This window comes from Salminus brasiliensis, chromosome 9 (assembly GCF_030463535.1).
Source record: "Salminus brasiliensis chromosome 9, fSalBra1.hap2, whole genome shotgun sequence".
Lineage (NCBI taxonomy): Eukaryota > Metazoa > Chordata > Actinopteri > Characiformes > Bryconidae > Salminus > Salminus brasiliensis.
In genome coordinates, this window is record NC_132886.1 from 40,289,646 (window position 1) to 40,314,244 (window position 24,599).

The 24,599-nt window shown below is 46.5% G+C and overlaps 1 protein-coding gene across 2 annotated transcripts in view; it reads right to left on the reverse strand.

The window, feature by feature from the left end:
- The window catches only part of gpr158b (G protein-coupled receptor 158b), a 45,896-nt gene extending 21,646 nt beyond the window's left edge, over positions 1–24,250 (reverse strand). For both annotated transcript variants that reach the window (XM_072688442.1, XM_072688441.1), the window contains exons 1-3: positions 22,939–24,250; positions 13,933–14,038; positions 2,255–2,357 (exon numbers count right to left, since the gene is read on the reverse strand). In XM_072688442.1, coding sequence (XP_072544543.1) covers positions 2,255–2,357; positions 13,933–14,038; positions 22,939–23,663 — 934 coding nt within the window. In that variant the 5' untranslated portion in view covers positions 23,664–24,250. The remainder of the gene's footprint in view (positions 1–2,254; positions 2,358–13,932; positions 14,039–22,938) is intronic.
- Positions 24,251–24,599: the final 349 nt, after the last annotated feature.

Below are 24,599 nucleotides of genomic sequence, written 5' to 3' on the forward strand. Positions count from 1 at the left end.
ACCCCCACCTTGTGTGTCCACTTTCTGGACACTTTATTAGAAACCCCTACCTTATGCTTCTTTGATTTGCTGGCCACTTTATCAGAAACACCTCTGTTGTGTGTCCACTTTCACAAGGAGTTTATTAGCTACCTTGTGCTTTTTCCATTTGTTGGCCACTTTATTAGAAATGTCCCCCTTGTGCTTCTTTGACTCTTTGGCCACTTTATTAGAAACGTCCCCCTTGTGCTTCCTTAACCTGTGTGTCCACCTTCTGGCCATTTTATTAGAAACATCCATGGTGATGAGGATCAAGAGGATGGCTAACACAAACTGTGCCTCAACAGTCTCCTAACAGTACGCCAGCAAGGTGGACCTGCAGGGGCTTGTGGGGTTTCTGATAAATTGGCCACTCAGCATGTGGTAAAGGTGGTAAATGGGAAGCTAATAGGCATGTAAATAAGCTAATAAAGCTGGAACACACCCTGAGATGTTCCTCTTGTTGGCTTTTCCCCTTCAGGGCTTAGAAAACTGAACAAATGAGATCATACAGAGAAAAGTAATAGTTGTGTATGATTCACAGCCTTGGCTCAGCTCCGGCACGGGAAGATCAAACGGGGTTCCTCAATCCATCAGCGGCGTAATTGCCGACTGATGGGCCGAGACAAAACAGGAAGGTTCCATCTCTTTGAGGTAGCACGGCCCAAGGCTGATTACAGCTGCTCTCTGATAGACGCCGATGCTCTGAAGTTAATGATGTGGATGCAAAGTACCTGAGCAGCCACGAGCGAGCGGTCATTAGCCGACTCTCCTGGTTTCGAATCCGCGTAAACATCCAAGCTTCATTCCAGCTGCTTCTTCATTAACCCTCAGAAGCTGCAGCTAGCAGCATCGCAGTTATTAAGGGATCTGCTGTTCATTTGGATCCATTTCAGTCGTTATCATTTATCTCCTGATTCTCGGTTCTGGCTTTAAATGGATGCTGTTCTTCTGATCTTCTGGGTACATCAAGGGTTCTTTAGTAAAGACAGCGATGCTGTATAGAACCGTGGCAGCTCATTGGCGTGGTTAAGTGGTTCTCTGCCTGGTTAAACAGTTCCTCGCATTGGTTCAAAATCCTTTGGAGGTAGATAAGGTCTGCAGGATACAAACATGTGACAAGACTGTAGATGGTTCTATTAAAAAGGATCCACTTAGTGGTTGTTCCTCATGCTTCTTAGGGAAGTTCGCCTTTTGAGTCCTGGTTGCTCTTAGTGGTTCTTCATCATTTTCTTCGTCATTTTGATTATTGGTTCCTTAGAGATTCTCAACAGGAAGACCTCGAAGAGGATGAGGATTCTCTAAAGGAGGTTCTGTTCTTCCTCATGCTCTTTAATGGTTCTTAGTTGGAGTCTTGGTTCTTGTCCGTGCTATCAAGAGTCTTGGTTTCTCAGAGATTCTTACTTATTCTCTTGAAGAGGTTCTAAAGAGGTCCTGTTGGTTCTTGATTCCTCTCAGTCGTTCTTCCTCATGCTCTTAGGGAGGTTTGCCTTTTAAGTCCTGGTTCCTCTTGGTGGTTCTCCATCAAGCTCTTAGTCCTGGTTTTATCTCAGTTTATCCTCAAGTTCTCGTTCTTTCATCGTTCTTGTTCTTGCTATTGGTTCTTGTTTGCCTTTAGTGAATCGTCCTCATGCATTTGAAAAAGGTCTTCCTTCTACATAGAACCATTGAAGAACCCAAGCCAGCTTTTGGGTGGAAACAAAAGGGTTTAGATCTCGAAACACCCCCCCCCCCCCCCAAAAAAAAAAAAACATAAACTACCCAGTAAGATTTGTTTCTCTGTAAGGAGATAAAGCCAGACGAGCTCTTCCTTCTGCCTGGCCGTCAGCGGCCATCACTTGCAAGCTTCAGAAATGGAATATCTGGAATGCCGTATAGAGTAGCAATGACTTTTACATGCTTTAATATGTGAGGGAGTGGCCCAGCATGAACTTAGCACTAACATATCACTAGAAATCCCATAGGGGGCGCTAGCAGAAATGAATTTATTTGTACTAATAGTTGAGATTTATGGCCCTAGCACTAGTAATGGCGGACAGCAACTGGTGTACAGCGTTGTTTTGCCAGGGTTGGCCAGTAGCACACTAAAGAACTTGCCTTCCATCTGTAGCTCACCTGCATGCTGGGTTTCAATGGAGATAAACCTATAAAAAGAAACCAGCGCTCTGAAAATACACAGTGCATCTAAAAACAGCCCACGCTGTAGCTGAGGAGGGGGTGGGGGTGAAACACTCACTTGAGACGCCATTGAGTGCCACTCGCCTGGGTGAGTAGAAGCCTCTTTTACACTGGCACTTGTACTTGTCCAGCACGAAGCCGTGGCCCGGGACAGGTTTACACTGGGGAGAGGAAAAAGGGGGGAGAAAATGTCAGCATAACAGAACAACATCCAAGCAGTCCAGCCTGAAACACTCCTTACAACACTGCAAATGGGCGGGGCTAAGCCACTGAATAAGGCTTTTCATACGTCAGTCAGACATCTTATTAACCGCCAGTTTTGAAGAACTCTGAAGGTGGTCTGTGGTGTCTGGTACCAAGACCAGCGGGAGCTCAGTTACCAGCAGATCCTGTAGGTTGTGAGGTGGGCGGGGCCTCGAAGAGCATAAATGTGCCCAATGAGGTGCCCATGACCCTGTCGCTGGTTGTCCTTACTTGAGGTACTTGTGGTAGGTACTGACCACTGCATAGCGGGAACACCCCGCAAGACCTGCCTAATATTGTGTCGGCCCTCCTGATGCCACCAAGACGGCTCCGAAGAGCTCTGAAGGTGTTCTGTGGTATCTGGCACCAAGACCAGCAGAGCGAAGTTACCAGCAGATCCTTTAAGAAGTGCCCTTGACCTTGTCGCCAGTTCACCGGTTGATCCTTCTTTGGAGCACTAGTGGTAGGTACTGACCACTGCATACCGGGAACACCCCACAAGACCTGTCTGATGTTCTGACCCAGTTGTCTAGAACATTTTCTTTTGGTTCTTTAGAGAGCCTCAGATTCTTACCCAACACATCACCTGCCTAATATATCCACCCTTTGACGGGAACTGGAACCCCACTGGTACCCCACTGGAAGCAGGTTGCCAATGGTTCCCATGGTATGCGCCCTAGAAGAGCTTCTACTGTTTGTTTGTTTGTTTGTTTGTTTACCTCCACAGTGCACTTAGCGTCATTTCAAATGTGCACTGCCATTAATTTCTCAAAAAGTTCCCCAAAGAGGACGGTACAACATGTTAATGCCTGAGGACTGGATGTACGTTCTCTCATCATCATCATCATCATCATCAACGACGAAGCATCCCAGAATGCTGCATTTATTTACTCTGTGAGAAAATGCAAAGAGTGTGTGTTTGCTTACACATGTGTGTTGCTGGGTCTCGGTGCTCTATGAATCCAAGAGCGTCTGACCTCATTATTATATTAAGCCTGCGTTCTCCGTGTTCCTGCAGGGTGGCTAACACATCCACACTGCAGTATCTGGGGACTGTGGCAGGCTTTGCCAATGTGCAAAATACTAATTAATATCAAAATAATAATTTAATAATTTGTGCTGGTAAAGACGAAGCCCCTGAGGAAATACTCTTTTAGAGCCCCTCTGTCCCTCCCTCTGAGGGGTTCTTCCTCCTGCTCACATGGAGGTTCTCTTTTGGATTCTTGCTTGCCCTTAGGGGTTCGTCCTCATGCTCTTAGGGAGGCTCTATTTTGAAGTCTTGGTTCCTCTCAGTGTTTCTTCTTCATCCTCTCAGGGAGGTTCTCGTTTCGAGTCTTGGTTCTTCTCAGTGGTTCGTCCTTTTAGGGAGGGGTTTCTTCTCATTCTTAAATCCTCTAAGCTTATCCCTCAGAATGTAAGTTCTGTTGAGTGGTTCTTCTTCATGCAAGTCTTGGTTCCTCTCAGTGGTTCTTCCTTATACTCACAAGGAGATTCTCCTTTAGAGTCTTGGTTGCTCTCAGGGGTTCGTCCTCAAGGTCTTAGGGAGGCTTTATTTTGGAGTCTCAGTTCCTCTCAGGGGTTCTTCTTCAACCTCTCAGAGAGGTTCTCATTTCGAGTCTTGGTTTCTCTCAGTGGTTCTTCATGCTCTCAGGGAGGTTCTCATTTCGAGTCTTGGTTCTTCTTAGTGGTTGGTCCTCTTAGCTATGTGTTTCTTCTCATTCTTGGATCCTCAGATTCTAACTCATGCTCTTAGAGATCTTTCCTTTGAATGATGGTTCTTCTCAGTGGTGCTTCCTAATGCTTTTAGGGACGTTCTCCTTTCAAGTCTTGGTTCCTCTCAGTGGTTGCTCCTCATATTCTTAAAGAGGTTTTCTCAGCATGGTCTTCTTCCAGTAAATGTAAGAAGTTCCTACAGTAGGGAAAGAGCCGCACTGTTGCTATGAGAGCTGAAATCTAAAAAAACATTCTAATTACCCCCCCCGTAGGCTAGAAACTAATGTCTCTCTGGTGAAAATTCCCCTGCTAAGGGAAGCTGGGTTAAAGTGTGATAGAAGGCTGTTCACTAGAGGATTTCTGCTTGAAGACACGCCATTGAATCGCTAATGGAGCTTCACAGCTTCGTTTCATTCTCCAAATAACTTCCAGCTACCAACAATTAGCCGACGAGGCCTCGATTCAGTACAGTTTCAGCGCAGATGAGGACGGTCAGTTTGACCTTGAGCTCTGATTACTTTACGCTAGCTGACCTGCATCTGAAACACACTACTGTTTGGTTTGTCCAGGCAATAGTCCAGATGACTGGGCTTTGCTTGTAACAGCATTGTAAAGCCAGAGCCAGCTCTTACTTCAGCCCTTTCAGAAATGACTAATTCCTGTGGTATAAAGAGAGCCCTTTATTTACAGATCTGGATTGTCTGGATTACGCTTAGAGGAACCAAGACTCAAATGGAGTCAAAAAAAGACACTCTAAAAGATTTCTAAGAGCATGAAGAAGAACCGCTTAGATGAACCAAGACCCAAAAAGAGACCTTTCCTAAGAGCATAAAGAACCACTGCCAGGAACCAAGACTCTGTCCTTTAAAGCAAGATGGAAAAACGCTGAGAAGAACCAAAAGAAGACTCTCTTAGAACACAAGGAAGAACCACTGAGAGGTACTAAGACTGAAAGGACAACCTCCCTAAGAGCATGAGAAAGAAACGGTAATAAAAGAACCAAGACTCAAAAGAAGAATCGTACAATCATGAGAAAGAACCACTTGGAGGAACACTGCCAAGAAACAAGACTCTGTCCTTTAGAGGAAGATGGATAAAACACTGAGAAGAACCAAGGCTCTAAAAAGAAACTCTTAAGAACACAGGGAAGAACCACTCACAGCAACTAATACTTAAAAAGAGAATCTCACTAAGATCAAAAGGAACCAAGAAGGAGATCTTGCCTAAGAGCATAAAGAATCACTGTCAGGAACCCAGACTCTAAATCATGATGTAAAAACACTGAGAAAAACAAGGCTCTAAAGAATAAGCTCTCTAAGAACATGAGAGAGAACCACTAATAGGAACAAAGACTCAAAAGGAGAACCTATTTAAGAGCGTGAAGTAGAACCAAGGCTCTAAAAAAGAAACTCTCTTAGAACACAAGGAAGAACCACTGAGAGGCACCAAGACTGAAAAGGAGAACCTCCCTAAGAACATGAAAAAGAACCGGTAATAGAGGAACCAAGACTCAAAAGAAGAATTGTAAGATCATGAGAAAGAACCACTTAGAGGAACCAAGACTCAAAAGGAGAACCTCCTTAGGAGCATGAAGAAGAACCACTGACCGGAACCAAGACTCAAATGGAAAGAATCATAGGAAAGAACGACTGACCACACTTAACTCCACAAGGGTATCGGGAAGAACCACTCGGAGAACCTAAGACTCAAAACGAGAAACTCTCTAATAGCATAATGAAGAATCACTGAGAGGAACCAAGACTCAAATGGAGAACTCTTTAAGAACCTTAGAAAAAGACACTATAAGGAACCAGGATTCCTAAGAGCACAAAGAAGAACCAGTTCCAGGAACCATGCCTCCAAAGGGGAACCCATCCTCCTCTGTGCTGAACCAGATGGTGCTGTTAAGATCTGAGCTTGCCAGAGCTAGCGCTACACTCCTGGTGCTGAACTGCTCTTGTTGGGGCTGACGGGTATTTGGCACTCAGACAGCAAATTGTAGGTTTCTTTGTCTTTAAATAGAGGATCTCCGCCCTCCTACACACTGCTTCCTCTCCTGCTCGCTCCTGTCTCTCTGCCCCACAGTCACATGCCAGAGTCTCAGCAGGAAGGGTGGCAAAGCCTTGATGTACGAAGTGCACTGCAGTGGGTTTAATTAATGAGAGGGCAAGGCTTTGATTAGGGCTGGGTGTTAATTCCCACGTCTCCCCGTGGAGACATGCTGTGGTTTATGATAGAGTCTAAACCACAGAACACCCTTTCTCGTGACCGTCCTGGTCCAAACCCGTCGCTGGTGGCATAATGGTTTGTAATGAGCTTAATTTGCGCTCAGTCATCTAAGCGTCGGCTCTATCATTTGGAGGTCACTGGTTCAACTCCCAGTGATGCCGCAGCCATCCGTGTCCAGGAGTCCCAGATATCAGGACAAGCATGACCCCCCCCCCCCACCCCCCCCACCCATCATTCCAGCAGTTTGAGATGATATATTGGAGCTTGTTTACATGACTGATCAACGGTCATGACTGTGACAGCCTTGCTTGTCAGATGGTATCAGATCAGATGAATCTTGGTTCTTGATTCTACACAGTTTTCTGTTTGAGTCTTGGACTCAGTGGTTCTTTCTCATGTTCATTAGAAGGTTCTCCTTTTGAGTCTTGGTTCCTTTCAATGGTTCATCCTCCTGCTCTACAGAGTTTGTTCCTACCATGATCTGGAACCAAGACTCCAAGAACCAACACTGTAAAGGAGAACCTTCTAAGAGCATGGGGAAGAACCACTGAGAGGAACCAACACTGTAAAGGAGAACTCTCTAAGAGCATGGGGAAGAACCACTGAGTGGACCAAGACTCAAAAGATGAACTCTCTAAAAACGTTAGGACAAAAAACACCAAGACTCTAAACCAAGAGGAACCAAGACTCTAAAGGAGAACATGAGAAGGAACCAGCACTTGAAAGAACTGTCTAAGAGAATTAGGAAGAACCACTAAGTGGAACCAATACATTAAAGGAGAACTCTCTAAGAGCATGGAGAAGAACCACTGAGAGGAACCAACACTGTAAATGAGAACTCTCTAAGAGCATGGAGAAGAACCACTGAGAGGAACCAACACTGTAAATGAGAACTCTCTAAGAGCATGGAGAAGAACCACTGAGAGAAACCAAAACTCAAAAGATGAATTCTTTAAAAACACTAAGAGGAACCAAGACTCTAAAGGAGAACATGAGGAAGAACCACTGAGTGGAATCAAGACACTAGAGGAGAACCAAGACTCGAAAGAAGTGTCTAAGAGCATGAAGAACCACTAAGATGAGAGGTTTGGAGGAGGTTGGATGTGAGAGGGTTGTGTTTGGTATAGGGGATGCTTATTATTTAGCCCTGGGGTTCCTGATTGGCAGGAGTTGGCCTCAAGTCAGACCTTCGGGTATGGTTCCTTGGGAACCTCGAGGCTGAGTCTTTAGCATTAGCTGCAAAACAGTCGCCTAGTTTATCGTATACACTGCCATTAGTCCATGAGCCTCGTTAAAACCTTATTGTTTAACGATTATGCCTGAAACAGCTTGACAAATGCTCTTGGCACACATGCCTACACACATTTAAACTACAGTGTCAGACATAACTAATAGGCAGATGAAGACGATGTCAATTAGCGATAAAAAACAAAACAAAAAAAAACAAAGCAGGCCCACCACACAAGGCTGTAGAGATGTCCTGCAGACCCTTACCACGGGGTACCACAGGGCTTGCTTGTGTTTATGCTGGCTGCTAATGATGATGGACCGAAGTCAGCCGGAGGTTCGGAAGCTCGGAAATTGGCAGCTCATCAAAACAATTAAAGCGCTTCGCAAACAATCGAGCAAAAGCAGCGTCAGAAAACCTCCTCCTTCACCTCCTGCTGACTTGCCTTGGCAGAGTCTGTCTGCAGGGGGATATGTCTGGATCTGTGTGAGAGTGAGTGTGTGAGTGTGTGTATGTTCATAGTCCACAGTGACAGCTCACCCTCAGGGCAGTCTTCAGCTTTGGCTCGTACTGACCTGGCCGCCTCTACTGTGATAAATAAACCAGAGGATGTTCCAGTGCCAAGCCCCCAGAGGTCAAACATCCTTTCAAAAGGATGCTGACCTAAGAAATGGAATTAATGCCATGTAGAAATGCTTGGGTTCTTCAAAGGTTTAGTAAACATCTCAACGATTCGCAGTCTGAATGCTTAACTGCTTGTATGCCTGGTTAAAGAGTTCATCCCCATCATGGGAAACCCTTTTATGGCACTTAATTTGTGGTACAACCTTGTGCCGCCAACACAACTCTGACCCATCGATGAGCCTTGGGCATCCATCCCTGGAGCACTTCTGGTAGGTACTGACCACTGCATACTGGGACCACTGCATATTCTGACCCAGTCGTCTAGAACATCACAGCTTGGTTCATGCAAAGTCCCTCAGACTCTTGCGCTTGCCCATTTCTCCTGCTTCAACACCTTCATCACCTTCAAGAACTGACTGTTCGCTTGCTGCCATGTATGTAGATCCAGCCCTTGACACTGCAGCTGTCAAGATCTTCAGTGTCATCACTGTCACGTTTGGAGGGTCTTCAGTCTGAAACGGTGGAGGAAACCTCTTAAGGTGCATTGAAAAACCTTGAAGGAGTTTTTTTCTTCTAAACCTTCTAACCTTTTCTTGAAGGTTCCTCAAAGCAACTTAAGTGTATAACATGACTTAGGGGTGTTTTCACACCTATAGTTAGATAACCTCTTCTCAAGGGTGTTCTGGTGTGCTCCGAGTGCGAATACTGCATTCACGCCTGCCCAAACGAGTCACACCAGGGGTGGAGGCAAACCACACGGACTTAGAAACCAAGGGATGGAACTGATGGATGCAATGTTGAGTAAGAAACGGAAGATCTTCTGCATCCAAGCATCCAAGTATGCAAAGATCTAGCCTAAATCATGCCACACTTCTGTATGCCTCAGATGCAACTAGGTAACGTAGGTGTGATGACTCACCGATTCTCCGGTTTCCAACTTGGCAACAGTGTTTGTTGCCTGGCATGAAATTAACTCTCAAGAATGTCTTATCAAAGCTTGTAATTATGTGCCCACACAAACTGACCACTTGCATCTGCCCCTGGAGAACAGACCACATCCTTAAGGATCTCCTGATAGGATCAAAAAACATCTGAACTGCTCACCGGTACCAGGTACAGGAGTCCTGCTCAACCGTGATGTCTGATCATGTCCGATCAGACTTGTTCATCTGTTCGGGGGTTTGTTCCTCAAGTCCTCAGGCTGGCTCCAGCTCTCTCCAGGATTCGGCTCACCCATACCTTTCTCTAAGCGTGGGTGATGATGATCACTTGCTCCTATTCTTGATCCCTGGACTGGATGCATTAGTACTAATAGTCGTACCTCTGTGTTGGCTCTCTATGCTGGGTGAAGTCTTGCTTTAAGCCGTGCAGGACATGACAGGACGTTCATTCTAGGTTCCAGTTCTGATCAGGACTGGATGGAGATGGGAACACTCCTCAGTGCTGCAGGCTGCCCGTTTCCACCGATATTCCCTCTGGCCTCGGGGTGTGGAGCGGGATCCTGTGGGGAATTCCACAACTGGAGCGGCCATGTTGGTGGTCAGCGGTGGAGAGTGCTCCTCGGCTCGCGTCTCCAGACATGGATTCTGAACCAGGAGAGTTGATGCGAGCATCACCGAGGTCTGTGCTCCCATACCAGCTGATCCCATTAAAACCGTAGAGCTAAAAGTGTCCTGAAATCCATGTTAATGCCTATGGATTAAGAATGGGATCCACTGGATCGAATCTGGACATCTGGTACTATCAAGAGCATTGATAGTGAATGGAAAATGGTGAATTCTGCCGAACCGATGAGGCTGAGGGATGAGGTGCGACCGAAATATAAGCCTACATTCCACAACCATTAACTTGATAAAAATGCTAGTTTCAGGCCTCTTTGTTGTTCCAGCAGTGTGGTGCACAGTTGCACTTTCCGACTCCCCGCAGCGATCCTTCATTACAGTTCCTTTTTGCCTTCAATTTCTTGTCGAGCCGGAGAAGCAAATCGTTTCTGACATCCACTCGAGGCGGCGCTCATGCTCATACACTGTAGCAACAAAGTTAATGGAGGCCAGCCGGACACCTTTTGGCTCGGGAGCGCGTTCTCTTCGAAATGTCAGCCGGCACTGTGATGGTTTCTCAGCTTATCTTAAATGACAAGACATGGATTGAGAGCCACGGTTTCGCCGTCCGTGGTGGAGACAAGGCTATATTTAGCAAAGCACACACACATGCACAGGCATACACTCAATTTCTCTCAAGCTTCACTCTTACTCGGATGCCGTACCAGCCGTCCAAAACAGTGCATTTCTCAGAGGAAAGATTGACTAAGTACCCTTATTGCCATTATACGTTAACGCTAACGCCCACTTTCAAGCATTTGTATTTTACGCCTTCAGGATTTACGATCATTTAGTATCGGATGGTTTATGGACGTATTGTATTCAAAGTGAATGCAGTGTGAAGTAGGCTAACTATGCTAACTTGACATTTCACAGGCTATTAAATGATGTGTAGAGCTATTTAGAGCAGAGCTGACTAGCTTTCCCACACAACTCAAAAAGATCGGAGTGCTGTGGGGCACCATATACCTTATCCACTGCCTTCTAAAGATGCGGATCTGCGTTTATGGTCAAAGGTGCTTATTTAAAACCCTTGCGTCCATGCTTTTACCATTCTGTTAAGGGGAATCTCAGTTATGAAGCTCCAGTGAAGCGGATGCATCGGGTGGTTGTGAGGCTGTGAGGTAAGACGTTAGCCTAGGAGAGAACCTATGAGCCTCACAAGCACCGGACTCGTCCGCTTCACTGGAGCTTCATGACCAAGCCTGGATAAGGATGGCCTGTAGTGGGTTTCCTCTCCACAGAGGTTTTGAGATTCTGTTCTGTGGAGCGATGTAAAAAAACTGGGCCTACAGATCAGCTGTGTACATAGGCCTGGAAGAGGAAGAATAAAGAATGAAGCTTAAGCTTAGTAAGAACACTCAGTCTACAGTGTGGACGCATGGTGGTGGCTCGGTGATGCTCTGGGGCTGCTTTGCCTCCTCTGGAACTGGCATGTGAGGAGAGGGCAAGATGGATTCAACCAAGTATCACAAAAGCAGCAGCAAAACCAAGAATATTAGTGAACTGGAGGTTATCTTCAGACTTCAGTCTTAGACCTATGTTTGGCCTAAGATGGAAGTTTCTATGAATTTGATTTTTTTTACCAGACGGGTACAACCGGAGTTTGTAACAGATGCCAAAGCCTTTCTGCTCCTCCTCCTCTAGTGTTCCCGAGAGAGAGAGAGACCACACAGACATAGAGCACAGTCAATAATTTAGCGAGTCCGCTCCAATCCATTACGCTGCATTTATTATGAAACATAAAGTTACAGGCAGCCCCCCCCCCAACCCCCACACACACAAACACACACACACACACACACACACACACACACACACAAAACCCCTTAACAAGCAGTCAGCACATCTACAGCTGAGCTCCATACTCCACTCTGATGCCCTAGTGACAGGCATCCCTGTCAGCTCTCATACAGATGAAGGGAATCACATCTCTGTGCTAGGCAAACACAACAGCTGGTAGATACCCACCCAGTGATTGGGAGGGTTTATCATGTGTGCAGTTTCCAACAGTTCTGAGGTAGTTATTCAGCCACTGGCTTGATGAGCTTCCATAACTATTACAGCTGGCAAGATATAAGTTTTCTTATTGGCTTTCTTGCTCCAGTCGCATATACAGATGTCTAGATACACTAGAGTAGGAGATATTAGTCTATGAACACCTCAGTAAACACTCCTATACACTAGATTAGGAGATATCATTCCATAGACACCTCAATAAACACTCCTATACACTAGAATAAGAGATATTAGCCCATAAACACCCTCAATAAACACTCATATACACTAGAATAGGAGATATTAGTCCATAAACTTCTAAATAAACACTCATATACACTAGATTAGGAGATATCATTCCATAAACACCTCAATAAACACTCCTATACACTAGAAAAGGGGATATTAGTTCATACACACTTCAATAAACACTCATATACACTAGAATAGGATATATTAGTCCATAAACTCCTAAATAAACACTCATATACACTAGATTAGGAGATATCATTCCATAGACACCTCAATAAACACTCCTATACACTAGAATAGAGATATTAGTCCATAAACACCTCAATAAACACTCCTATACAGATGTCTAGATACACTAGAGTAGGAGATATTAGTCTATAAACACCTCAGTAAACATTCATATACATTAGATTAGGAGATATCAGTCCATAAACTTCTTAAATAAACACTCCTATACACTAGAATATGAGATATGAGTCCGCAGTAAAAACACCTCAGTAAACACTCCCTATGAATCAATGAAGCTCTGAAGCCAATGTGCAATTTTCCCCCTCAGAAATGCCCAGGTAGATCCAAATCCTTGCCAGAGCTAACGCAGAGCATCGACCAGCGTCTAATTAGTACCATCAGAACGATTTCCAGCTCACTGTGGTGAAGACAGTCAGTAGCCACTCAGGAGGAGATGAATCCCCCTGCTTTTAATTCATCTAAAATCCAAACAAAGCATAATGAGCTCTTCAGTAGTCTGGGGGAAATGAAGAACTTTAAGGCGCTGGAAACACATCCAGAACACAGTCCCGGCAGAACAGTCTGAAAGTTGGTGGTTAGAAAGTTTGAAATGTGTGGAGACGGAATGTCCTCTGACGGGATCTTAGTGTGTTTGGAAGCCCTGGAGGAGTAGGCTTCACTTTCCTCGCAGGACAAAGCATGCTCTGTGATTGTTTTCATAAAGCACCTGTTTGCTAAAGCAGAGCATGCTAGCTCACTTGTGGTGTTAAGCACCGTAGTTTGCTGCCGTCCAATCCTTATTCCTGAGTGAAGCCTCCGTACCACAGTGGTATAATCACAGGGTCAACATATGGCCAAATCTAAAAGTCCTAATCTGACCCACCAACTGAATGTAGAGTCTCAAACAACCAATCAAAAGCCAAGCAGCCAAATAAAATATCATTTTTAGCTTGGGGCAGAACTGCAGGCCCTAAAGCAGAAACAATCAATTTCTTCATTTTTGCTAGGGGTGGGACTACAGAGATCAGAATCTTTATTTCTGTTAGGGGCAGGACTGTAGAGAGTCAAACCCAATGGCAGAACCAACCAAGTTTTAGCTGGAGGTGGGTCAAAAGACAGCCCAACCCAGTAGTAGAATCAATCAGAATCTTTGATTCAGCTGAGGACGGGACAACAGAGCGGTGGAACCAATACAATTCTCTATTATAGTTGGGGTGGGCCTACAGACAGTCAGGCTCCTCAGTAGAACAAATGAATTTCTCACTTATAGCTGGAGGTGGGATTATAGACGGTACAACCTAATGGGAAAACCAATCACAATCTCCATTTCAGCTGGAAGACGTGACCATAGACTGTCAAATTGGTCACTGTTTATGTTGTCCACTGTGTCAAATTCAATGAACCTTGATTGTGGTATCACTGCTGAAACAGGACTCGATGTTCTTCAGAGATGTTAGCCAGCAAAGTTAGCTCTCCGAACACCAGCAGCAACCACTGACACTTCATAGAAGCGTTTACTTCTGGCTATGACCCGATTGGTCGTCCATCCACAGTAGCATAGCGTTCTATACCTCAGCTGAGCGCTGAGCGCTGTCAGATGAGGCGATGGGGCCTACTCACCTCCATAGTGGTCACGTTGCAGCGGTGAGTGCCTGCAAACCAGCCACTACTGGAGCACTGGTCAATGTCCTCATCTTGGAGATTGACGTCCACCTTCACCACCCCTCTAGACCGAGAGAGAGAGAGAGAGAGATCTGTTAAAATCATTCACAAGCGTTAAATCTTGAATTCTGAAGGCTGTGGAAGCTCCTCTGATATGAAAACACGCCTCTGGCTACTTCAGCTTCTTCAGCGTCTTCAAGTGACTACAAAGTACCGAAAAGCACAATGCATATTTAAAGTCTTCAGCTGGGAAAGTCAGCCTTTCAGTCATGAAATAACCCTGATCAAGTCCAAAGCCCAGGACATGAGAAGGACCTTTTTAAACAAAAGGGACGCTTCCAGGATAGAGAAACATCTGCTCATCAAGTGCTTGTGATAAAAAGCAGTCTCATATCTTCTTAATATTATCTTTCTACTGGACTTGTCTTATCGGATCTGGCCTGCGGGGAGGGGGGGGGGGGGTTATATAAGCAGTGTGCTGCTGCTGCTGGAGAAACAGGAGTATTTTAGTGATCGTGATTGTTGAGGCAGTACCTGAGCCTGTTAAGTTCAGATATTGCTGCAGGTTATATAGGAGTCAGTAGAAAGCCACAGCGATCCAGGCTGCATCTGCCCTCCGGCTGTACGTAGAATTGAAGGTCATTAGGGTCAGCGATAAGGCCAGGAAGCAGCCCATTAGAGCCTGAACGCTCCCTTACTTCAGTCACGGCACGCTTGCACAGCTCAGGCCGGCTGCAATGCCATGCGGATAATGGGCCTCCTGCTCTCGGGTAACTCGAGTTGTCCGGGTTTCAGTTGACTGTGTTGTGTTGGATCAGCTCCTGGATCCTGGGTCACTCCTCTCACTACAGAACTGCAGTGTTTTCAGGCATTTTCACACCTACAGTTGGTTTGTTCTGGTCCGAATCAGTTGACGAGTTTGTGAACAAACCACGCAAAACCCCATTCTCTCTCCTGATTGGTCAGACCTGTCTGGGGCAGAGCAAGGAAGTAAATACAGGAAGAAGGTCCTGTGTTCTGGACCACCCTGTTAAAAGTACAAGCTTTCGAGGACGTTTTGAGAAGAGGTGGTCTCGATCCGGTCTCAAATGAACTTTTGGAGGTTCCATTGAGGTCCCATTGAGGTTCTTCATTTTGAAACTGTCGAGGAACCTTCAAGGAATTCCTCAAAGCACCTTAACAGGTTCCACCACAGTTTCAAGCTGTAGAACCTCCAGAAGTTCATCAAAGGGGACCTCAAGGGAACCTCCAAAAGTTCATTTGGGACTGGACCGAGACCACCTCTTCTCAAAGGGCTGTTTTCGTCCGAGTCCGATTGGGATCACACCTGTTCACACCTACCCGAACGAGTCGCACCAAGGGAGCAAACGAACCAGAGCCTAACACACCTCAGTTCCCGTACTGAAGATGCTGAATGGATGCTGCTCCACTGCAGTTCTAGACGTTACCCGGTACATTTGTTGTTTCTCGGCGAGATATCTTTACCTTTGCTGCAGTTGTGATTTCACTGCAGGAACAACCCCCTTACTGGAGGATAGGTTTAGGCAACATGCATGAAACGTCTGTTCTCCAGCGAGCTCAGTCTGGTTTATTTCAGCGTCCTTCTAGTTTCTTCTACAGAACCAGCCTCTCTTTCTCTCACCCTGCGAGCTGCCTGAGGGATTAGCTGTGTAGGATGTGTGGAATACAGCAGGCTGGTGGGGGGGCTCGAAAGCTGTGTACTGTCTGGCAGGAGAGATGAGCAGAGAGAAAGATGTGATGGTTCACTTCAGCGTTTTATCCTTTAGTATCAATGTAGCGGTGCACTTAGCCCAAAATTACAGCTATTGAGTCTTGAGTCTCAGGGGTGTGAGTCTGTCAAATCTCAAGTCTCTGTGGTGTGAGTCTGAGTGAAGTCTGGAGTCTCAGGGGTGTGAGTCTGAGTGGAGTCTCAAATCTCAGGGTTGTAAGTCTGTCGAGTCTTAAATCACTTGCTCTGAGTGGAGTCTCAAGTCTGTGTTGTGAGTCTGAGTGGAGTCTGGAGTCTCAGGGGTGTGAGTCTGTCAAATCTCAAGTCTCTGTGGTGTGAGTCTGTCAAATCTCAAGTCTCTGTGGTGTGTGGTGGAGTCTTAGGGGTGTGAGTCTGAGTGGAGTCTGGAGTCTTAGGGGTGTGAGTCTATGTAGAGTCTGGAGTCTCAGGGGTGTGAGTCTGAGTGGAGTCTGGAGTCTCAGAGATGTGAGTCTGAGTGGAGTCTGGAGTCTTAGGGGTGTGAGTCTATGTGGAGTCTGGAGTCTTAGGGGTGTGAGTCTATGTAGAGTCTGGAGTCTCAGGGGTGTGAGTCTGAGTGGAGTCTGGAGTCTCAGAGATGTGAGTCTGTCAAATCTCAAGTCTCTATGGTGTGAGTCTGAGTGGAGCCTCGAGTCTCAGGGGTGTGAGTCTGAGTGGAGTCTCGAGTCTCAGGGGTGTAAGTCTGTCCAGTCTTGAGTCTCTGGGTGCAAGTCCAAGATGATTCTCAAGTCTCTGTGATGTGAGTCTGAGTAAAGTCTTAAGTCTTGGGGTGTGAGTCCAATCAAAACCTCAAGTCTTGCGTTGTGAATCCAAATCAAGTCTCAAGGGTGCGAGTCCAGGTTGAGTCTGATGTCTCAAGTGTCGGAAGTGTGATTCCGTGTTGAATCTCGGTGTGATCTGCGCACAGCGTAAACACTCCCACGCGTCCAGGTCGCCTGACCTTTACTCAGATGGCCACGATGGATAAATCCACACTAAATACGCTGACTGGGTTTGTGCAGCGTTTCCCTTTTTCTCTCTCCTGAACAAATCTGAGAGCCGAACAGCCCATCTGTCAGCTGGGAACAGGAACAAAGACCTGCAGATGTAGCCGCGGCTGTCATTTCTCTCTCTGTGTCTAAGCACAATAGTGAGAGACAGAACGAGACTGCTGAGGGAAATCTAACCACCAGCACTTACCACCAGTACCCTATCTTAAAAAGGGAATATATATCTGCACAAGATAGGCGTTTCCAATAAAGTGGCCAGCGAGTGGAAGCCCAAGGTAGGCGTTTCTAATAAAGTGACCAGCGGGCAAAAGCCCAAGGTAGGCATTTCTAATAAAGTGGCCAGCGGGCAGAAGCCCAAGGTAGGCGTTTCTAATAAATTGGCAAGAGGGGGGGAGCACAGGGTAGTTGTTTCTAATAAACTGGCCAGTGGGTGGAAGCACAATGCAGGTGTTTCCAATAAAGTGGCCTGTGAGTAGAAGCCCACGGTAGGTGTTTCCAATAAAGTGCCAGCGAATAGAAGTACAAGGTGGGTGTTTCTAATAAAGTGGCCAGCGAATAGCCAGTGAATAGAAGTACAAGGTGGGTGTTTCTAATAAAGTGGCCAGCGAATAGCCAGTGAATAGAAGTACAAGGTGGGTTATTCTAATAAAGTGGCCAGCGAATAGCCAGTGAATAGAAGTACAAGGTGGGTGTTTCCAATAAAGTGGCCAGCACAAGAAAAGACCTGAGAGGCCTTCCGCTCTGTTGTCCACCTTTTCTGGGCTTTAACATTTATTCAGTGTCTGCCCGAGCGGTAGTTTACGACAACGGGAAGGACGAGTTCCATCAGCTAAAGGCCGTCACGTAGATGAGTTAATGCCGAAGTCTTAAAGTCGGCCTCGCTGGGCTAATAATTCTGAATTAAAGGCGTGAACTTTAAAAGTCAGCGCTGGAAAATCGAGTTTTCATAGGGGTAGAACTGTCCTCCACACGGCAGCAGTTTCTATTTAGTGCTCTAAAAGGCCTCAGAGCCCTCGTTAACTCTGCTAACTCTGTATCCGAAGGTTATCTCCCGGGGAACTTCCTAGGATCTTTCACCTGATTCCCATCCCATAACTAGACCTGCTCTCCTGTCTACAGCTCCTGTCAGCCAGAGGAAGATGGTTGCTCCTCGTAAGGTTGCTTCTTCTTGCTCTGGAAGGGCTTTTCAACTGTGTGACCACTGAAATGACCTGAGTGGGGAAACCAACCCTTCATTGGTACCATCCATCCCTCCCTGGGACCACGCACTGTTCACACTAGGCTTTTCTGAGCTAGCTGTAGGAGCTTTTGCATTAGCCTACTTCTGACTTTCTACTAGATTTTGGAGAAGGAGCATTGCTGTGAGAATTTGATTGCATTCAGCAACAAGAGCATCATTAGTGAGGTGAGGATTGTTGAATGATGATGATCGCCACCACCCCACCTCATCATCCCCAACTCATCCCATCCAAAAGTGCTTCCACTGCTCCACAGCTTCTCAATGCTGGGGCGGGGGCACTATACCCCTCTACTAGCCCACGCCTGGCATTATTAGGCTGCATGGTGCCAATAGGTTCATGCTAATCTGCTCCTGCAGAGAGTCCTACCCTAATGGTAGTGCTTCTCTACAGGGACTAGATAAGCTGTGTGTGTGTGTGTGTGTGTGTGTGTGTGTAAGCAAAGAGAAGGCGTGTCCACAAACATTTGGACATTTAGTGTATCTGTAGATTACAGTTTGCCTTAGTTGGGTAACTCTAACGCACTTACTAGTCTTGTCCCTCCCTGTGTAAATGACCCCTGGTCCGATCTGAGGGGTTAACTGGGCATTGTCATTGATCAGACTGGACCTGGACTGGTCCAGAGTTCCCAGCCTGACAACCAGACTGGTCTCCTCTCTCCATTTGAGGCCAGAAGAAAAAGAAAATGCAACTCCTGGTAGAGGCTGTGAAGATCTACCTCCGCTGCATCTGATCCAGTCATGCGGGGGGTCGCGTGGATTTGAGGAGAAAGAGAAAAGGCGAATGCTGCTCTCTCGTCTGCTGGGATTCTAGGAACAGAGTGAGCCTGCTGCCTCCAGTACAGAGGAACGGGCCTCTGAATAATGCACAGAGTCAAGCCCTTTATTTATGTCTTTCCTCATCGCATGCCCAAATCCCGTCTGATGGCGCACTGCGTTTTCTGAGCAATTCCAAAAGCCTTCAAAGGTCCGGGGATCCGTCCGCACCGAGGCTTCTCCCGAGGCCTAAACGGAGGCGGTTTCGAGTGACTGCCTCGTGGAGTGGCCCATATCTTTCCCTTTGTGATTTATTCATGACTTCATCGATTTTCGGAACGGCTTGGACGGGGGGCCTGAAAGGCGATAACACTTAACGCTTGTCTGATACCTAAGCAGGGTTAGTCCCAGATACACAGTCTGCCTCTCTGTCTCTTCCTCTCACACAGATATTCAAGTCAGGCCTGTGATTAACCCTCAGACGTCTAGAGCTGCTGTTGTAGTTTTAGGGTACGTTCAAATTACAGCACATAATTACTGCATTAGGCGAGAGTGGGGCGCGGCCTATAACACACTATAGAAACTAACTATATCTATAACTGTATCTAAGGAGTATTTTAATGTACACTGTAAAAAAATAATAATACAAAATTATGGAAATAAATAGTATAAATAAATAATAAAAAGTATTAAAAAGTAAAAATAAATATTTTTCTTTTTTTTATAATTGTTTACGAAATTACAGAAATTTTCTGTAAATTAACAGCAAACTATTATTTACGTTTTATGCCATCATTTGTATTTTTGTGTTACAAAAAATCTATTATTTATACAGTATTTTTTGCTTTTCTAAATTAAACTAAATGTGTGTTAAACTCCAATAATTATCTGTAGTTAAACATGCATCCAGATTAACTTTGTAATTTTAGAGTAAATTTCATTAGATTAAATTTCATTTCATTAAATTTCAACTAAACTAAAGTAATAAATAAAAAAGAGTGAAGCAAAATAAATAAAATGTTAAATAATTAAAAGCAGTTTTTTTTATTATTGACTGTCTCAGCAATGGGCATGACTTCAAGGAGCTGCATACATTCATTAGAAGGTGTCCACAAACATTTGGACATAGTGTATATTAGATTATATTGTTATATTGTCTCTTTAGTTTCTTAATAAATGCACATTCAGTGCTGAGACAGGTTTCAGCTGCACTTCTCACTCTTTCTACTTGTTTTGATTTATGAAAAAAAAGAAAAGACTAAAATGTAAAGGATGTTGATGGATTCTGGATTCTGCAAAATATATATTTTTTTAATGAACCGCAGGAATCCACGGAGATAAACACCACAAACACCTCAAACATGAGCTTTGTTCTGGTTTAGAACTGCGGGAAAGGAAACAGGAGGTGTGGAAATCGTATTTGAAGGCCAGATGGAAGAAAGGCGTCTGATTGGGAGCGTTCGCTTGGAGAAGTGTGCCCAATAAATCACCCGGGGTACCTGCCAGTGTGGGCACCGGACCAGCTTTGGCGATGCAGTGAGGCAGAGAATTACGGCACCGGGTTTTAAGTGTTGAGGAGTACTTAGACATCGATCAGACTGCCAGCTCACTCAGTAATCGCTTGCTCTGTGGTACGTGGTAGATGCAGACGCATACACTGCCTGATGCCCTGATAGTTCTGATGGGTTTTGACTCATGACCTCTAGTCATGGTGGAGGGATACATGCAGGACGTTGTGAGACAAAATAGTCCCCATTGAAAATGTGTCTTTACTCAGATTCTCTGCTATTTTCCCATCATCAACAATCCGTATACAACTCGGAAGACACGTGTAGCTACACTGGTGGGTTTGGATAGGACATCCAAAGGGAAGTAGTCATGACAACCAACCCCTGTTTCCATTCACCTCTACTGCAAAGAAGTCCAGGTTTCTCTACAGCGAAGCACAAAGAGCACACCAAACTCTGAGTGCGCTCTTCTCAAACACTGAGTAATGCAGGAATTTTGGTGGAGAAAATTGGTGGGGTTACCCTTTTTAAGACATACCCCCCCTCCCAACCCCCCCGGTGTACTGCGGTGGTCCCTCTTTCACTGCATATCGGCTTCATCTCATCAGGCGACTGTTAAGCTGTTCAAGAGCCAAACTTTACAACACATGGCACAATGCCAGAGAACAGTGGTTCTCCAGGAACCGCTGTCATCGATGAAGCACTTTTAGGTCCTTGGAGAACCTTTCAGCGGACAGTTCTTCAGAGAACCACTTTTCTAAATGAGACGTATGTGAGCGTGAAGGCTAAGTAACCTTCACTCTACTGAAAAGGGTTCTTCAATTTGTAACAATAGCTAGAACAATAGTAAAACAGAACAATGGGAGTCTTTTTAAAGGCTTTACAAGGAACCATACGCAAGGTGTTGTCCATCATAGACAGCAAATGGTTCTGTTTAGAAGCTTGGCCTCTGAAGAACCCTCTTCTCTAGGAGTACAAAATGTTCTATTTCTGTTCTCCTGCTAAAACACGGTTCTATAGGAAGCCAAATGTTTTTCCCTTTTTTGTTTCTTCATCGCATCGCTAACAGAACCCTTAGAGGGCACTTGTGTTCTGCAGGAGTGCCGGAGTGCTGGAGGAGGGACGCAGCAGAGCGTGCCGAGCAGAGGAACCGCAGGAGCCGGGCTGGGAAACACGGGCTCAGGGAACGCTTCAGATCCGCTGCTCTAAAAAGAAAGTAAGTGATGAAAAATTAACGCAGGGAGGACAGCGGCTGCAGAACCAACAGCACCGCTTATTTTTAGAGCACAGCAGCCCTGCGTGTTTCACAGCAGCCTGAGAGGGACAAATACACAATGCGTCCAAATGTTTGTGGACACCCCTTCTAATGAAAGCGTTCAGCTACTTTAAGATGCCCCTTATTGCTGACACAGATGTGCAAATGCACACACATACACAGCTTGTCTGGCCCCTGTAGAAAAGTACTGCCAATAGAATAGGACTCTCTGCACGAGCAGATCAGCATGAACCTATTGGCACCATGCTGCCTAATAATGCCAGGCGTGGGCTATAGAGGGGTATAAAGCCCCCCAGCATTGAGAAGCTGTGGAGCAGTGGAGGAGCTGTGTTCTCTGGATTGATGGATGGTGGAGCTCCATCCAGTACTTTTGGATGGAATGAGTTGGGGATCGTCATCAACCAAGGTCCTGGTTTCACTAATGCTCTTGTCGCTGAATGCAGTCAAATCCTCACCGCAATCTTCATCCAGAATCTAGTAGAAAGTCTTCTTCTCTGGACAGTAGAGACAGTTACTCCAACAAAAGCAGAAAAAACTCTTTAATAACCTTGATTTCAGAAGAAACAATGAATGAATGAGCAGGTGTCCCAATACTTTTGTCCATACAGTGTACATTATGTCAGACAGTGACGTATTAAAGAATTTCATCACTAATATTTATACACAATAATTTTGCCAGTTCAAAGAACCATCTGAATGCATGAGTGATCCTTTGCCTTGTTAAAGGGTTCTTCATATACATGGACGGTTCTCGATAGCATCAAACAGGTTCCACTGTTGTTATGAGCCAGAGAACCCCTTTGTAGGCCTACGTAAAACCCTTGCTCAGAATGTAGTACTCATAACACGCTAGCCATTCGCTTCAGGGATGCAAATTTTTCTGAACTCTTCACTCGAGCTCTTCACGCGACCTGAACTCTTCGCCAAACCTGAACTCTTTCCCATACTGATCTGAAATTCTAAATACCTCTGATTGAACTCTTCTTTCTCCTGCTAACCTGACCTTGGACACTTCTGTCTACTGACTGAACTGTTCTCCACCTGAACTCTTCCCTAACAACTCAACAAAATATTCTTCATAATACTTCTTTCACCTAAACTCTTCGCTGGGCTTTTCTTATTCAAAGTTTTATCCCACCTAAGACCTTCACTGCACCTATATCCAATGGAAGTTATCACCTTAGCACTCATCCAGCCCTGAACTGTTCCCCAGCCATGAACTCTTCTTCCCAAACACGCAGCTCTTCTCCTTTATGAATCATTACCATAAACCCTTCTCCTATCACATTTTTGTGATTTTTTCCCACTCTTAATCACTCCATCTGAACTGTTCTCCTATCTTAGCTCGTTGTCTGATCCCTTCCCTCCCTTGAACTCTTCGGCTGATCTTTTGTCCCACCTGAACGACTTTCCCAAAACTGTTCTCCTACCTGAGCTCCGGTGCCGCTGCATCCGTTCCCGCAGAGTAAATCCCTGCCGACAGAGTTAACAGCCAGCGCGGCACAAAGCTTCCGTGTTCGCACTCCAGATACGGCGCCGACCACTTGATCTCGCCCGGCTCGTGGCCTCGACCTCTGGTCCCGTGTGTCTTCTTCCGCTCCCTGAACTCATCGTGATCAGACTCCTTCACGTTCCTCACTGCCACGTGCCCTCCGCTCCGGGTAGCCTGCAGGAGCAGCCGTGGCTCGGCCTGTAGCGCCAAGGCCGCCCTTTGGATCCTGGGGTCCGCGTCCAGCATGCTGCGCACCAGTGCGCCCAACCACACCGCGTCCCGCTGCTGCTGCCCGTCCCCCAGCGGCTGCAGGCCGTTCAGCAGGCCAGCGGCTCGCCCTACGGCCTCCACGGCGGGACGCAGGGAATGCCGGGACACGGAGGAAGAGGAGGCTCGTAACCCACCCAGCTCGTAGCGGCGTGAGCAGTTGGCACGGGTCAGCGTGGACGAGTCCCCTGTGTGCAGGAAAGCAGCCACCACCTTTGGCACGTCCTCCTCCAGGCGGTGCGCCACAGTGGCACGTGTGGTAGGCCTCTGAGCTGCCTCGGCGTCCCCACGTGCATTTTCGCCGTCCGCCCAGTCCACGTACCCGTACCCGTACACGAAACTGGAGCCTCGCAGAAGCTCCGTCTGCATGAGGAGCCACAGCAGCAGCGCCCTCATGCTGCCAGCCTGCTCCCAGCCTGCTCCCAGCCTGCTCCAGCAACAATCACAACAACAACAACAACAAGTTTCAGGCTAAAGCGGCACGAGCCCTTTCCGCGTGCACGCGCAAAGTACAAGTTGCACAACTCCACGCGTCACTGGCACCGTTTTCGTCCCAAACCCTCTGCACGAGCCCCAGCAGCGCCTGCGTGCACGCTCGTAACTCCACGCTCTGCCTGCATCGTTTCCTCGAGCCCTCTGCTGTTCACGCTCGAGACCGAGCCCCAACAGCACGACGCATTTGTGCACGCGCTGCTCAGACGGAGAGGACGGGAGAAGGGGAGAAGTTGCAGAACTCCATCCTCCATCTGAGCCGCTCTCCCACCCAGCGCTTCACGCTCGAGCCCGAGCAGCACGAGCCGTTCTCGCGTGCGTGATCAAAGGGTAAAGTTCAGGAACTTCGCGCTTCATTTAGATCCTGTTCTCAAAGCCTCGCGCCCGCTGCTGTCTGTGCTCGCTCGCTTCCTCGCGCTCCGGTTTGCTCCAGCGTGTCTCTGCCTCTGTCCATGGTGCTGATCTCTCTCTCTCTCTCTGCACGCGCGCTGCAGTGAGAGCTGTGGATGTGGTGTAGCAGCAACCCCGCCTACATCCGCGCGCTGCGTGTCACTCAGGAGCAGAGGGGTGGAGCTAGAAAAGCCAACAGTCAGATTCTTACAAACCAGCCGAGAATAAAGACTGTAAACAAACAAACAACAATAACAACTACAAAGACAATAGAATGGTTGCTAGGCTATGTGGTCACTTGGGATAAACTGCTTGTTGCTAGGTGGTTGCTGTAGATTTCCTAGGTGGTTGTTATAGTATCCCATGTGGTTGGTATGGTGTTGCTTAGTGGTTGCTATTGCATTCCACATGGTTGCTATGGTGCTGCTAAGTGGTTGTTAGGTGGTTGTT